This window comes from Arvicanthis niloticus, chromosome 2 (genome assembly GCF_011762505.2).
Source record: "Arvicanthis niloticus isolate mArvNil1 chromosome 2, mArvNil1.pat.X, whole genome shotgun sequence".
Taxonomy (NCBI): Eukaryota; Metazoa; Chordata; class Mammalia; order Rodentia; family Muridae; genus Arvicanthis; species Arvicanthis niloticus.
In genome coordinates, this window is record NC_047659.1 from 99,883,272 (window position 1) to 99,897,045 (window position 13,774).

The 13,774-nt window shown below is 40.1% G+C and overlaps 1 protein-coding gene across 2 annotated transcripts in view; it reads left to right on the forward strand.

Annotated features, from left to right (window-relative positions):
• The window catches only part of Zc3h6 (zinc finger CCCH-type containing 6), a 57,656-nt gene extending 50,566 nt beyond the window's left edge, over positions 1-7,090 (forward strand). For both annotated transcript variants that reach the window (XM_034495379.2, XM_034495380.2), the window contains exons 9-12: positions 419-672; positions 2,416-2,918; positions 3,882-4,115; positions 4,617-7,090. In XM_034495379.2, the coding sequence (XP_034351270.1) occupies positions 419-672; positions 2,416-2,918; positions 3,882-4,115; positions 4,617-6,088 (2,463 nt within the window). In that variant the 3' untranslated portion in view covers positions 6,089-7,090. The remainder of the gene's footprint in view (positions 1-418; positions 673-2,415; positions 2,919-3,881; positions 4,116-4,616) is intronic.
• The last annotated feature ends 6,684 nt before the right edge of the window (positions 7,091-13,774 follow it).

A 13,774-nucleotide genomic window follows, 5' to 3' on the forward strand; every position in this document is an offset into this window, starting at 1 on the left:
TGAAGTTGCAAGTTTCTTATTTGGAGATGGTTATGTATGTGTAATACATGCAGGTGAAGGAGCTAGGCTGCCAGGTGCTTTATTTTGTGTGTGTGTGTGTGTGTGTGTGTGTGTGTGTGTGTGTGTGTGTGTTTGAGAGAGAGAGAGAGAGAGAGAGAGAGAGAGACCAAGACTCTGTCTCTGTGTGTCTGTGATGTGTATCAAAACCAAAAAGGATCTAGACTAAATTATATCCTATATTTGGTTGCTATAAAAACCATTCTGAAATTCATTCTGTATATTGAAAAGAGTTACTTACTTCTGATTCATTTAAACTTTAGTGTTAATTTTTTTCTTTTTATAAAAGTGTGCTGAGATCTTTAGTTTTAACTGTGAGGAAGAAAGCTCATTCTGAAGCACTAACCTTTACAATTGTTAGGTGCTGAATGCTGATGGAGAACTTGTAAATGAAGATGAAAGAGAATTAGAAGAACTCAGAAAGCGTGGCATAACTCCTCTCCCCAAGCCACCCCCGGGAGTCGGGCTTCTCCCAACCCCATCAGAGCATTTTCCCTTTTCTGATGCTGAAGACGATTTTAAAACAGATCTTTCTGATGAAACAAAGAAAATTCCATCTCTTTTTGAAATAGTTGTAAAACCTACTGTGGATTTAGCACATAAAATTGGGAAAAAGTAAGTTAAGCATCAAAATGGCAGCACTTTCCCCTAAATGCATTAAGATACCAGGGAGTATTCCAAGTCACTTACATGGTTAGACATAGGCAAAGCAGCAGTTGCCTGCCTGGTGTGAGGTTGCTCCATATCTTTTCTCTTTGCTCTTACCCTTCTTTCCTGTCCCAGTGATTTCCTCTGCAGAATTTTTGCACAACTTTAGACATTGTCATATAGTAACTCCAGGGGCATTGCCAGGGGGTGGATTTGACATTCTTTCCTGCTGGTTATGAGCTTGCATTTTCAAATGGTTGATACTGTCTCCAGTACATTTGGTTCTTTCTGAGGGTGTTTCCTAAGGTATTGGAGGAACCCCTCAGGCTGAGCTGCATTTAATTTAAAGTTTCTAACTAGGCCATTTCAGCCTTAATCCCATTCTTTAGTGCGTGTATACCCAGCTCTTCTTCTAATCCTGAATGCTCGGGAAGGAACCCCACAACTAACGTGATCCAGTAAGAGTATTTCAGTTAAAGTTAAGAAGAAAACCAGACGTGGTAGTAAATGTGCTTGTAATGTCAGAACATGGGAGCTGTGAGGTGTCCTGGTTAGTTTTTGATCAACTTGACACAAGCTAGAGTCATCTGGGAACAGGAAACCTTAGAGAAAAGGCCTCAATTAGATTGGCCTGTAGGCAAGATTGGAAGAACATTTTTTTGATTAATGATAGATGTGGGAGGGCCCATCCCGCTGAGGATGATGGCACCCGTGGGCAGGTGAACCTGAGCTGTATAAGAAAACAGGCAGAGGAAGCTATGGGGCAAACCAGTAGTAGGCAGTGTTCCTCCATCGTCTCTGTTTCAGGTCCTTTTTTTTTTTTTTTTTTTTTGGTTTTTTCGAGACAGGGTTTCTCTGTTAGCTTTGGCTGTTCTGGAACTCACTCTGTAGACCAGGCTAGCCTTGAACTCAGAAATCCACCTGCCTCTGCCTCCCAAGTTCTAGGATTATCAGGTCCTATCTTGAGTTTCTGCCCCAGCTTTCTTTCCTTCATGATGAAATGAGTATAAGATACAGTAAACCTTTTCCTCCCCAGGTTGCTTTTGGTTGCAGTGTTTATCACAGCAGTAGAAAGGAAACTGGGATAGAGGCAAAAATAGGAAGATTGTGAGTTTAAGGCCACTCTGGACTATATACTGGGACTTTGTTGCAAATTTTAAGAGGACAGAAGTAACCACCATTTTGCTAATATTATATATCATATTCTAATCAGTGAACTAAGAGAAAGTTGTAAATACATCATTACAAATGTAGTGGGAGACATAACTGGGCAGTTTCTCTCAATAAAAAAATGAATTGACAAAACTATTAGGTGTAATAAATAAGGAAGTCTTATGTATGCCAGCAGTATTGGAAATCATGATTAGAGCTGTATGTTTAGATAGCAGAATTTTAATTTGGTTGTAGAGAAGCCAGTGTATACCCAGAAAAATAGAGACTCCTAGTGCTAGGATTCAAGGTGCCTTTTATTTATCTTTGTAGTTTTTTTCCCAAACAGCTAGTAAGAAAACCATATCTGAAATGAAAGCAGGAGACACATGTTTTTCTACCTGCCAATGACATGGAATAATTAATTTCTTAAATACACAGGTTTCTAAGTGAACATAAAATATCATACGTAGATAGTATCTATGAATATAATGTTTCTGTATCTTCATTTTGAACTGAAAAATGCTATTTTTTGTTCATTTGTTTGTTTTGTATCTATAGACCACCAGCATTTTACAACAGTACCTCACCACAAGAACCAGAGTTTGAGGAAAGCAGTCACTGTCCACAGCATATGTACAGTTCTGAGTCAAGTCCAGGTCCAGAATCTAATGTTCCTCAAGGATGTGACAGTCCTGTGAGGCACCCAGGCTCCCCTGGACACCACCCATGTGTAGGACCTCCTGGTGCACCAACGCAAGAGAACCCGTCTTTGCTACACGGTTCATCTGAAATTGTAGGTCCTCATAGTCAAACTGGAGGGCTTGTTCAGCTGGATACACTGCCAAGTATGGGTGGAGCTTATCATTCCCCAGGCTTTCCAGGACACGTGATGAAAGTCCCTAGAGAGAGTCACAGCTCTCCAGCTTCATTGTACCAGCAAATGCCTAGTGAGGTTCAACTCAGTGCTGACGCTGAGTCCGTGCAAGGCTCAGCCGAATTTTACGATAATTACTATCCACAGCATGCTGCACATAATTTTCAACCACCTGATAACTCTGCTGGTAAGATTACTGATGGAAGCAACTCATTTCTTAAAATGCTAAGACTTTCTTTTCATTAAAAGCATGCATTTTTAAATTAAGTAAAATTGATAAAATTGAAACCTTGAAATGTTTTCAGTTTCTTTAAAACTATAGAAACAAAACTTTAGCTAACTTTTCTTATATATTTTTTTCATTTTTTTATTGGATATTTACATTTCAGATTTTATCCCCTTACCCCATTCCCCTCCTACCCAGGAATCCCCTATTTCATCCCCCCTCCTCCTGCTTCTATGAGGATATGCCCCCACCTACTCCCCCACTCCCACCTCCCCACCCTCAAATTCCCCCACACTCGGCGTCCAGCCTTCATGGGACCAAGGATCTCCTCTCTCACCTATGCCCAACAAGGCCATCCTCCCCTACACACACAGCTGGAGTCATGGGTTCCTCCCTGTGTGCTCCCAGGCTGGTGGTTTAGACCCTGGGGAGCTCTGGTTGGTTGGTATTGTTGCTCTCCTCATGGGGCCACAAACCCTTTCAGCTCCTTCAGTCTTCTAACTCCTCCATTGGGAACCCCTTGATCAGATCAGTGGTTAGCTGTGAGCATCAGCCTCTGAATATGTCAGACTCTGGCTGACCTCTAAGGAGACAGCTATATCAGGCTCCTGTCATCATGCACTTCCTGACATCCACATCAGCATCTACCTTTGGTGACTGCACATGGGATGGATACCCAGGTGGAATGGTCTCCAGATGGTCCCTCCTTCAGTTTCTGTCCCACACTTTGTCTCCATATTTGCTCCCTTGAAGCAATAAAGCTTTCAATAATATTTTAAAACAAAATTTAAAACAATAGAATTTAAGTTAAAAAAATATTTAATTATACAACAACTTAGGAATCCAATGTGATGATTTGGCAGTTCTGTGTCTTACACTTTGGTGGAGTTTGAGCTCACAGTGTCTCTTCTGTTGTGTCTGTAGATGAGCTGTGGCATGAAGAATTTGCACAGCAGCAGCCTCCCATTGTTCATGACTCATCACACCTCGGGAGTGGGCCCAATTCCAGCAGTAGTGTGACAAGTCACTGCCCTCTGCCTGCTTCAGGGCTCCCTCCTGCAGTGCAGAGAGCTCTTTTCAACCCTTTGACTCAGAGATACCAAGAAGATGAAGAACCAGCTGTCACCCAGCCTCATAGAACATCAAGCAAGGAAGAAGGTTTAATAGCTCTGTACCTTTTGAAATCAGTTAAAATGTGAAAATGAGTTTCTCTGCCCTGTTCATGTCCAGTAGACCTTGTAGCCCTCCCCTTAGAGTTATTTCTGACTGCAGTTACAGGCTTCAAATAACGGTGGCGAATGTTCTGTTCATACATAAGCATAAATAAGACGATAAATAGAGTAGTCTCCCTAATACTTTACATGAACAATATAATTTACCTTAACTGTGTATGTACCTAAAACCAATTGGTGAAAGATTAGTTCTTTTATGTTTCATACTAAACACTGAGAATACGCTTGAATAGAAATGTTTAACATTTATTGCTACTAGAAGTGGAAAATTTGGTACTATTGTTCAAGGGTGAGAATACAAGTAGCCAAGTAGATGGGGTTCCTTTTAGTGATTATACTAAGTTCAGAAATAGTATGTGTTTGTAATCTTAATAAAGGTCAAATATGAATGCTTTGTTTTTAACCATAAGCTTTTGTCTCTATTTAGATGATACAGTTAACTGGTATTCCAGTAGTGAAGAGGAAGAAGGAAGTGGTGTCAAGTCAATACTGAAGACATTACAGAAACAAGCAGGAACTCTAGGAAATCAGCAACACCTTCCCACAGAGCTCAGCATTCCTACTGATCCAAGACTTGCTAAAGAGAAAAGGAAAGGAAATCAAGTGGTTGACCCAAGACTTCGGACTGTCCCAAGGCAAGATAATAGAAAGCCACATGAGTCTGTCCCAGTAGATCTTAGACTTGTGTGGGATCCCAGGAAATTCAGAGGGAATGGAGGTGCTCCTGGGGGCTCTTCAGCTAGTGGAGCAAAGTTTGACTTACGTCATACAAATGCTGGTGCAAATCACAAACCCAAAAGAAGATATGATGATGATGAAGACAAAGAGAGAGAACTGAGAGAAAAGGCCTTCTTAATACCTTTGAATTCTTCACCTGGTGTAATCCTCCAGGATCCAAGGTCACAGTTAAGACAGTTCAGTCATATTAAAATGGACGTTATTCTAAACAAACCCAACTTTGCAAAACACATTGTGTGGGCTCCAGAAGACTTACTTCCAGTACCTTTACCTAAACCTGATCCAGTATCTTCAATCAATTTACCTCTGCCCCCACTTATAGCTGACCAGAGGCTCAATAGATTATGGAATACAAAGAGTGATCATCGGGGTGCCCTGTCCCTTGATCCAGCATCAGCAGTCAAAGCCAAAATGAGTGTAACACAGAGAGAGGGCTGCTTAGAGCAGGCTGGAGACTCAATCAGTTCAGGAGGTAAACTAGGAGACCCTCGGCTGCAAAAGAATTTTGATCCTAGGCTCCATAGACTGCCCAATACAGAGTCTCATCAAGTGGCTATAAAGGACTCACATTCATCAAGGAGTGCCCTGCCCTTAGCCAGATGGAACCCTGCTTTGTCACAGCCCTCAACAGCAGCACCTGTTAATGTTGCTCCTGTGACTCTTCCTCTGTATGCCCCCAAACTCTCTTCAGATGGCCTCCCACCAGGAGCTTCAAGTTCAGTTCTTAGTGGCATTAGCTTGTATGATCCTAGGGACAAGGGCTCACTGTCTGCAGCAGAGCTGTCGGCCATTGCTTCAGAAGAAAATACAGAGAACCAGGAGAGTGGCTTAAAAAATAGTGATAAAAACCAACCTTCCCCTGGAGAAGTGATCGCACCACAAAACACTGCTGCAGACATTGAAGTCCCTCTTGATGGGCCAGTCGACACACAGGCAGACATTCCCAGGAGTACTGATAAGGTTCAAGTCCCTGCTGTGCACAGTCTTCCTATTCTGGCCTTAACAGGCTTAATTAGACCTCCATACAGTGATCCAAGGCAGGCAAGAGAGCCAGGAGAGGCAAGCCCGACCCCAGATGATGATCCTAGTGAAGAAGCAGATGACAAATCTCTGAAGGAGGTTTTTAAGACATTTGATCCAACCGCATCACCGTTTTGTTAGCTGTCGTGTAATTAAGCTGTTCTCACGCTGACTATCACAGTTCTCTGCTGTTTTGTAACTTGTTTACCTCTATAGTTTATTTATTTTTTAAATTATAAACATTTTTCAGCTGCTAGTATCAGAACCACATGAACTTATATCCTCTAAAGTCTGTGGTATTTTATATAATATTTTTATAACTTCAAGAGACTGTAGAATAGAAATACATATCATGTTAGCTTTAGTAAAAGTATTTTTATTGTTAAAAGTGAACCATCATGAACGCAACACTCAGCCTGAGTATATGCCAGTTGTCTTTCTTAATCATTGTTTAGGTTAACAATTACCACTTTTATATGGTTGTTTAGTTTCAAGCAATATGATACACATTACTTTTGAGAATCAGTATTTTAACTAGGATCCTTTCTGTCAGCACAAAACTGATTAGTGTATAACGCCAACTGCTACGTAAAATGCAAGGTGAAAACATTAAAAACCATGATTAGCTCAGCTCGTGTTTAAGGGCATCACTTTATTAGCATTGGCAATACTGTTGGTGTACATGAAGCACTTGAATGTTGTATCTTTTAAAAGTATTTTATTGTACACTGTATCATAGAAGCTGAAGGAATATAAATAAATGTTTTGCTATAGTAAAAAATTTCCAGGTTCTCTAACAGAACTTTTAAAATTTAAGTTTTCATATTAAATAGTTAAGAGTTTATTGCTGTATCACATTGTGATGTTTATGTATTTCAGTGTTTTGTCTTTAGCAGCATAATTTTTATCTCTTTCAAATGATGTAACTGCAATAATTGTGCTCATCATGACTGTGGCAATTTTTAACAGAATTTTCAAAGTGAGCCCATAGTAATTATTATGCTGATAATGTTTTAAATGTCTAGATTCTATATTTTTTTTCTTGCATAGCAAAAACAAAACAACAAAGACAAAAATCACTCCATTGAGATGGCAGGTATATTCCATTGTATATGGTTCTAATAAACAACATTTTAGATCTCACACGACTGGTTCTATAACAGGGATTGCCTGTGTTTTAATTATTTAATGTCCCCATAGTTTAGAACTCTGATTAGTATTTTATGAAAAGTAACTTGTATGCATTCTGTGTATTCATTGTAGTGCATAGGTAACGGCACCTGTGTTTTATGATGTCACTCAAACTCAGTGTTACACTGATACAGTCTCTTGAACCGCTGGTGTTTTCCAGTGTTTGGTGGGATGGTTCCAGTAAATCATTGAAAAGGAGAATTTGTTATGAGACAAAGGCCAGCCCTTGGTTAGAGAGCACTCTTACAGAATCAGTTTTCACAGTTCACAACAAATGGTTTTGTTTCTGTTTGTTGTTTAAAATGGCTCTGAATAACAGGGTAGGGTCAAAGATACTATTTAAAGTCACATAAATAGAAACTATTTTCTGACTTATTGTCCAAATGAACAGTACTGTTAAATGAAAAGTCAATAAAGTAGATAAAATGGACAGAAAATAAAACATTCCAAAGTAGTACAATTTTCTCTTTTATCGGAACTTTTTAAAAAAAATCAATAAAACAGCTAAATTTTAGTGAATCAAAAATTGTAACAAATTTTTAGTTCTACTCATGCCTTTATCCTTATTGTTGAATTAGTAATACTTCTAAAAACACAAGAAGATAATTTGCCTTATTAAACATGAAACTCTTTTTTTTTTTTTTGGTTTTTCAAGACAGAGTTTCTCTGTATAGCCTTGGCTGTCCTGGAACTCACACATAGACCAGGCTGGCCTCGAACTCAGAAATCCGCCTGCCTCTGCCTCCCAAGTTCTGGGATTAAAGGCGTGCGCCACCACCGCCCGGCAAACATGAAACTCTTAATGAAAGCTCTCTTTTTAATAACTTAAACCCTACTTTAAAGATTAATTCCAATGATGGGATATTTGCTTACTCATTTCATTGTCATGGTTCCTGTTCTATTACTGTGAAGAGATGCCGTGACCAAGGCATCTCTTTAAATTTAATTGGGGGCTTGCTTACAATTTCAGAGGTTTAGCCTATTATCAGCCTGGTGGGAAGCATGGTCGAGGTGTGGCAGCACTCAAGGCCTTGGAGCAGTAGTTGAGAGATACATCCTGGTCCACAGGCCAAGAGAGAAAGTGGGCTTGCTTGGCATGGGCACTTGAAACCTCAAAGCCCATCCCCAGTGATACGCTTCTTCCAATAAGGCCACAGCTCCTAACCCTCCTTATTCTTCTCAAATAGTGCCACTCTGTGATGACTAAGCATTCAAATATATGAGCCTATGGGGCCATTATTCAAACCACCACACTCAGTCTTGGGAGTCTATAAGCTAATGTCCTAAAGGCTGTCTCACAAGCCAATTTTATTTTATAAACTGATACTACCGTTTATATGAAAGCAATATTTAAAATAATGCTTTTGACTTGCACTATTATTTGGGATTGAAATACTAGCTTAGGGTATATTTTTCAGAACCTGTCGACATAGAATTCTTTAATCCCCCTTTCTGACTTTCTCACAAAAAAAATGTAACAAATACCTACTTTCTTCCAGTTAGTGGGCTCTTCATTAAGGTGGACTGGTGTAAATTTTACCCAAAGGCTTAGGTACTTGAATAGTTAGTCCCTAGTTGGAGCCACTGTTTGGGAAGGTTTAGGAAATGTGGCCTTGCTGGAAAGAAGTATGCCATTTGTGGCTGGCTTCGAGAGTAAACAGTACTTACCTACTTTGAGTTTGTCCCCTTTGTGCTTGTCTTTGAAGATGTGAAAGGAGGCTCATTATGCAGTGATGTGTGCTTAGCTTTTTGGCCTTTAACTTTCCCTAAGACTTGAGACCTTAGGTCTCCTGATAGTCCTATTTATTTTAAAAGTGGGAGAACCATTGAGTGGAAAAGTCTTGTTTAAACTGAAAAGTCACAGGGCTGGAAGGACAGAGAAGTTTTGAATAACTCAAAGTCTAAAGACAAGGAATTCATATTTTTGTTCTGATTGATTTCTAAATATTATCTCAATGTCTAACTTCTTATCTATGAGATATAAATAATTTCGATTGTTCAGAGGTTTGAGGGAGGGAGTGAATTGTTTTTGTAAAGTACTTGTAAATACAAATTTGCCTTCTGTATGTAAGTCACGGACACAATCTTATATATTCCTATTAGGGTTATTAAGTTATGTAAAGTTGCATAATAACCAGGCATGACCTGTGTGTTTTTCCAAGGTTATGAAGCTTTAGATGTGCACTGAAATCATAAGAGGAAATTTTCCTGAGAAGTTGTTTCAGAGAAGATTAACCCACCAGGTTAGCTGTTGAGAACCACTCTGCCCCACTTTGGGGGTCAAAATGTCCCGGACTGCTCTGCTGCTCCCGTCCACGGGTCAGGGTCTAGCAAGAGAGAGAGTGGGGGGAAGAAGGGGAAGAGACTAGAAGAATAGAGACAAGCCAGAGGGTCTGTAGTCAAGTCTCGTTTACTGTCTCCCATAGACTATATTCACACCTCCTATTGACACTATTACAAGAAAATCCTGGGTATTTATAAGCACAAGCAGGAGAACACAGGTGAAGACATTTTACCACATGCACCATGCAGCTGGGGTCACTAAACAGCAAAACAAGCTATGTGGGATAAACAAGATATTTGTCAGAGTGTGCTCAGCTGTTGTAGGCTGTTGAAAAACAAATCTCTTATCAGGGTATATGGCTCCAGATGGCTGCAAAGTTAATAGCCACTTTCTGCTAAAAGTTGGCTCCAAACATTTAGCAAGTGTTTAAATGTTAGTGTGCAAGAAACACAGAACTTTCTACCATAGAAGTACGTGATTTGTAGTTTGTCATAACGATCTGATCTGTTTGCTTTACACAGGATGGATATTGATGGAAGCCACCGGTTGCTTTCCTGCTGGGCCATGTTATATGTCTGCTGAGATAGCATCTGAGGGAGGAGTGGATGGACATCTATTCAGTATTAAAGCCATTGGTTCTCAGAAACGAGATACTGAGGCAGGCAGATGACCACACTGGCTATACATGTCATTCATGTTGTAAATGTAAAGCATGTAAGAAAAAAGGAATATATACTACTAGTGCATTAAAAATATTAGCTCTTCAAGTGATCACTTCTGACTCACTATTGATTTGATATAAACAGTTTTTGTTTTCCTTCAGTGCTGGAAATGGAACCTCAGCATGACAAGCAAGAGCTGCCACTGCGCCACACTCCCCAGCCTGCACTGTGAAATCCACAGCACCTTTATAAGGTCCAAAGGAATGGTGAAATTTGCATTTTGTTAGCATCTTAAAGGGGGTTGAGCCATAATTTATTATAAAGAAAAGGCTGAATGTTTAACATTTTTTTTCCCTAGACCTCCATTGCCATCATGCCTTGGAATTGTCAGTGATGCACATTTACATGCTTTTTCCGTCAGTATGAAAGAGGGTGTGGCCATCCACTCAGTTCAGGTAAAATGTCACCTGCCTTTATTTTACAGTTTTTCCTCCAGGTGCTTGTGGGGGAGCAGTTAAAATAGGATAATTTTTTTAAAAAAATAGTATAATATTTTCTTATAAAAATGACAGTCAAGAAATAGTCATATGGGGGCTGGAGAGATGGCTCAGTGGTTGAGATGACTGGCTGCTCTTTCAGAGAACCCAGGTTCAGTTCCCAGCACCCACAGAGCAGCTTACAACTGTCTGTAATTCCAGGATCTGACACCCTCACATAGACATGTAGGCAAAACATCAATACACATAAAATATAAATACATACATATATACACACTTTAAAATATCTTTTAAAAAATAGTTATTTGTATATTGACTTGTCAAAATTTAAGACATTTTTACACTGCTTACACTACGCATGCTGCCCAGCCACCTCACTCAGAAAGGGACTCGGCATAGTTCAGGGATCACATGGAGTTTCAGTGCTTGCTTAAGACCAGGGTGTCTGATGGCTCCTGTTCACAAGAGCTCTGCTGCAGGGGACAAGATATCCAGACTTGGCAGTCTGCTTGCTATCAGATCCACAAAACCCATCTATCTGGCCTGAAACCCAGGTTATCCCTCTACTCAGGAAAAAGTATTTTGTTTGAAGTTTCCAGTGTTATTATTTCATTTCCCTGAATTGTGTCAAATTTTGAGGAAATTCTGCTTATACTATTTCATTTGGGAAGGTTTATATACATCATTTTACTAGAATAAATTGTTAATTTGTTCAAAGAATACAACCAAGGGTACACTTTGCTGAACCAATCAACTGTAACATTAAGAGCTAACAGATCTCTTGGGAAAAGGCAGAATTACAATTTTGTTTTTAATTTAGTACTTAGTTTTTTAGCTGGGATTTTTTTATCATGGCATTGTTGCAAACTTCTGTAGTGTTTTTGTCCTGGAATCTCTATTCTCTGGATTTAAATTAGAAGCATTCCTAACAGTGTGCATCTGGAAAGTGTGCTGTTTTGCTCTAATTCCAGCATTTAAAGAGGAGCCTTGTGCACTTAAAAGAGTTTATAAAAGGAGCTCATTCCAAGCCTTCCTAAAAAAGGAGGCATAGTTACATTGCTCTTCAGCAAATTCTTTGTTCAGATAAATTATGCCTTATGTAGCTGTGTAAATTAGCAGCATTTAAGGCCACGTCCTGTCTCTGATTTCATTCTAGGAAGCCTCTATTACATTAGCTTTCAGACATGTCCATTCTGTTGACATTGTGACATCATGTCATCTACAGAATTTGCAGTGGAGAACTGCACAACCAAACATAAGGTTAAGTTGATGCGTTTGTTTGAGCTTTATTCTTTGCCATTCTTGGATGTGTGCAGTGTACAGCTACATAGATGGACTCAGCCTAGAAGATGTGACTCTGACAGATTGCTAGAAAATGAGCTGCAGCAGCTCACTAGGGTCAGAATGGGATCTCCTTGCAGCAGCAGGTGCTCTGCAGTCCTCCAAGGTCAGGGACATTCTAAGATGGTTTCTGGAGTCTGCCCTTGTCTGTTCAGCGGTCATGTGCTCATAGCCTTCTGGGAACCTACAAGAGTACTGGATTTAATTGCTGAGAAGTTAATCTAATAATCAGAAATTGCTTTATTGAGAGGCAGCATGGTCTAGTTCTGGTGTCTGTCTTCTGTCTGAGTAATGCCATACAGACTGTCACTGTATGGCATATATGACCATCCCACATCTACAAGATGCTAATTCATTCACTCAAGAACAGTTGAGGGACTGGGGAGCTGGCTCAACATTTGCTGTGTAGACTTGTATGGATCTGAGTTCCAATCCATAGCACCCACGTGAAAACCAGGCATGGTGGCACCCACCTATAGAACTGGCACCAGAACTGGCACCAGAACTGGCACCAGAGCTGGGTGGTGGTGGCGCACGCCTTTAATCCCAGCACTTGGGAGGCAGAGGCAGGCAGATCTCTGAGTTCGAGGCCAGCCTGGTCTACAGAGTGAGTTCCAGGACAGCCAGGGCTATACAGAGAAACCCTGTCTCGAAAAACCAAAAAAAAAAAAAGAACCTGGCACCAGAGAGGAAGAGACACGAGGATCTGTGGATCTGTGGAGGAGCTCATACAATCTGCATGTGATTGTTAATGCTTGCTAAATTGGTGTAGTGGCTGTGTCATATTCAGTACCTCACCATACTTTTCTCCATGCTTAGTTTCCATAGTCATACCCATCTTTCTTGATGCTCTTTGGGCCTCAGAGGAGGTGACACAGATGTCCCTTTAGTGCCAAAGTACTCATCAGTCACTTATTCCAACACTTTGGCTAGTTATGAGTCCCTGCTTTGACTATTGCCCACTGCCAGAATAGGCTTCTCTAACCAAAGCTAGGTAGGATCTATGGGTGTAAACACAAATATTTATAAGGCAGTTTAACTACATGTTGGCGAAACATCAGTAGTAGATTCCTTACAGGACCGGTGACCCACATTTTGACCAGTTCTACAATACCAGGCACATATTCTGCCTTGTGGAACAGCTCTCAGATCCAGTCAGGAAACAATTGGTTACTGCCTGAACATTCATGTCACTATTGCGCCAGTAGGCAAATCTTGCCAGAAGATGGATATTGAAGCTCATGTAATCTGTGTGTGATTGTTAATGGCTTTTCTCCCTTCACAGCCTGCATAGCACTGTCAGGCATTTTGAGTTCTAGCCAGAAGGAAGCTTCCAAGTGAATTCCAGCTTGGTTCTCTGCATCCGTATCTGTGTCACCCTGGTTGGGAGCAATGGTAACTGCCCATGTCATTTTGGGAGCTGCACTGTTATATTTATTCTTTTTATGTTATAGTAATGAGTCTGCCTAATTTCTCACTATTTAGTCTTAATCTGCTTCCTCCTTTCTCTAGGGATATTCTTCTCCAGGACTTCTGTTCTGTTCAGGTTTAGTTCTGCACTCGATTCCTACCCGTTAAAGCCACCCAACCAAACGTCTGCTCTGGTCATTATGAAGTAGTAGGGCTTGTCTTTCTTTCTTAAACACCTATGAGTGAGATAGGAAATAAAAACAATACAAGAAAATCTATGAAATCAAAATATGCTTGTTTAAGAAGTTTAATAAAAAAATAACGAAACACTAACCATAATAATGTAGAAGAGAATCAGTGTACAAACTAACTGTGTAGGAACTGAGAGGTGGAGCATAATTATGTATTTGACAGAAAATAGAATAATGCAGAAGTATTATCC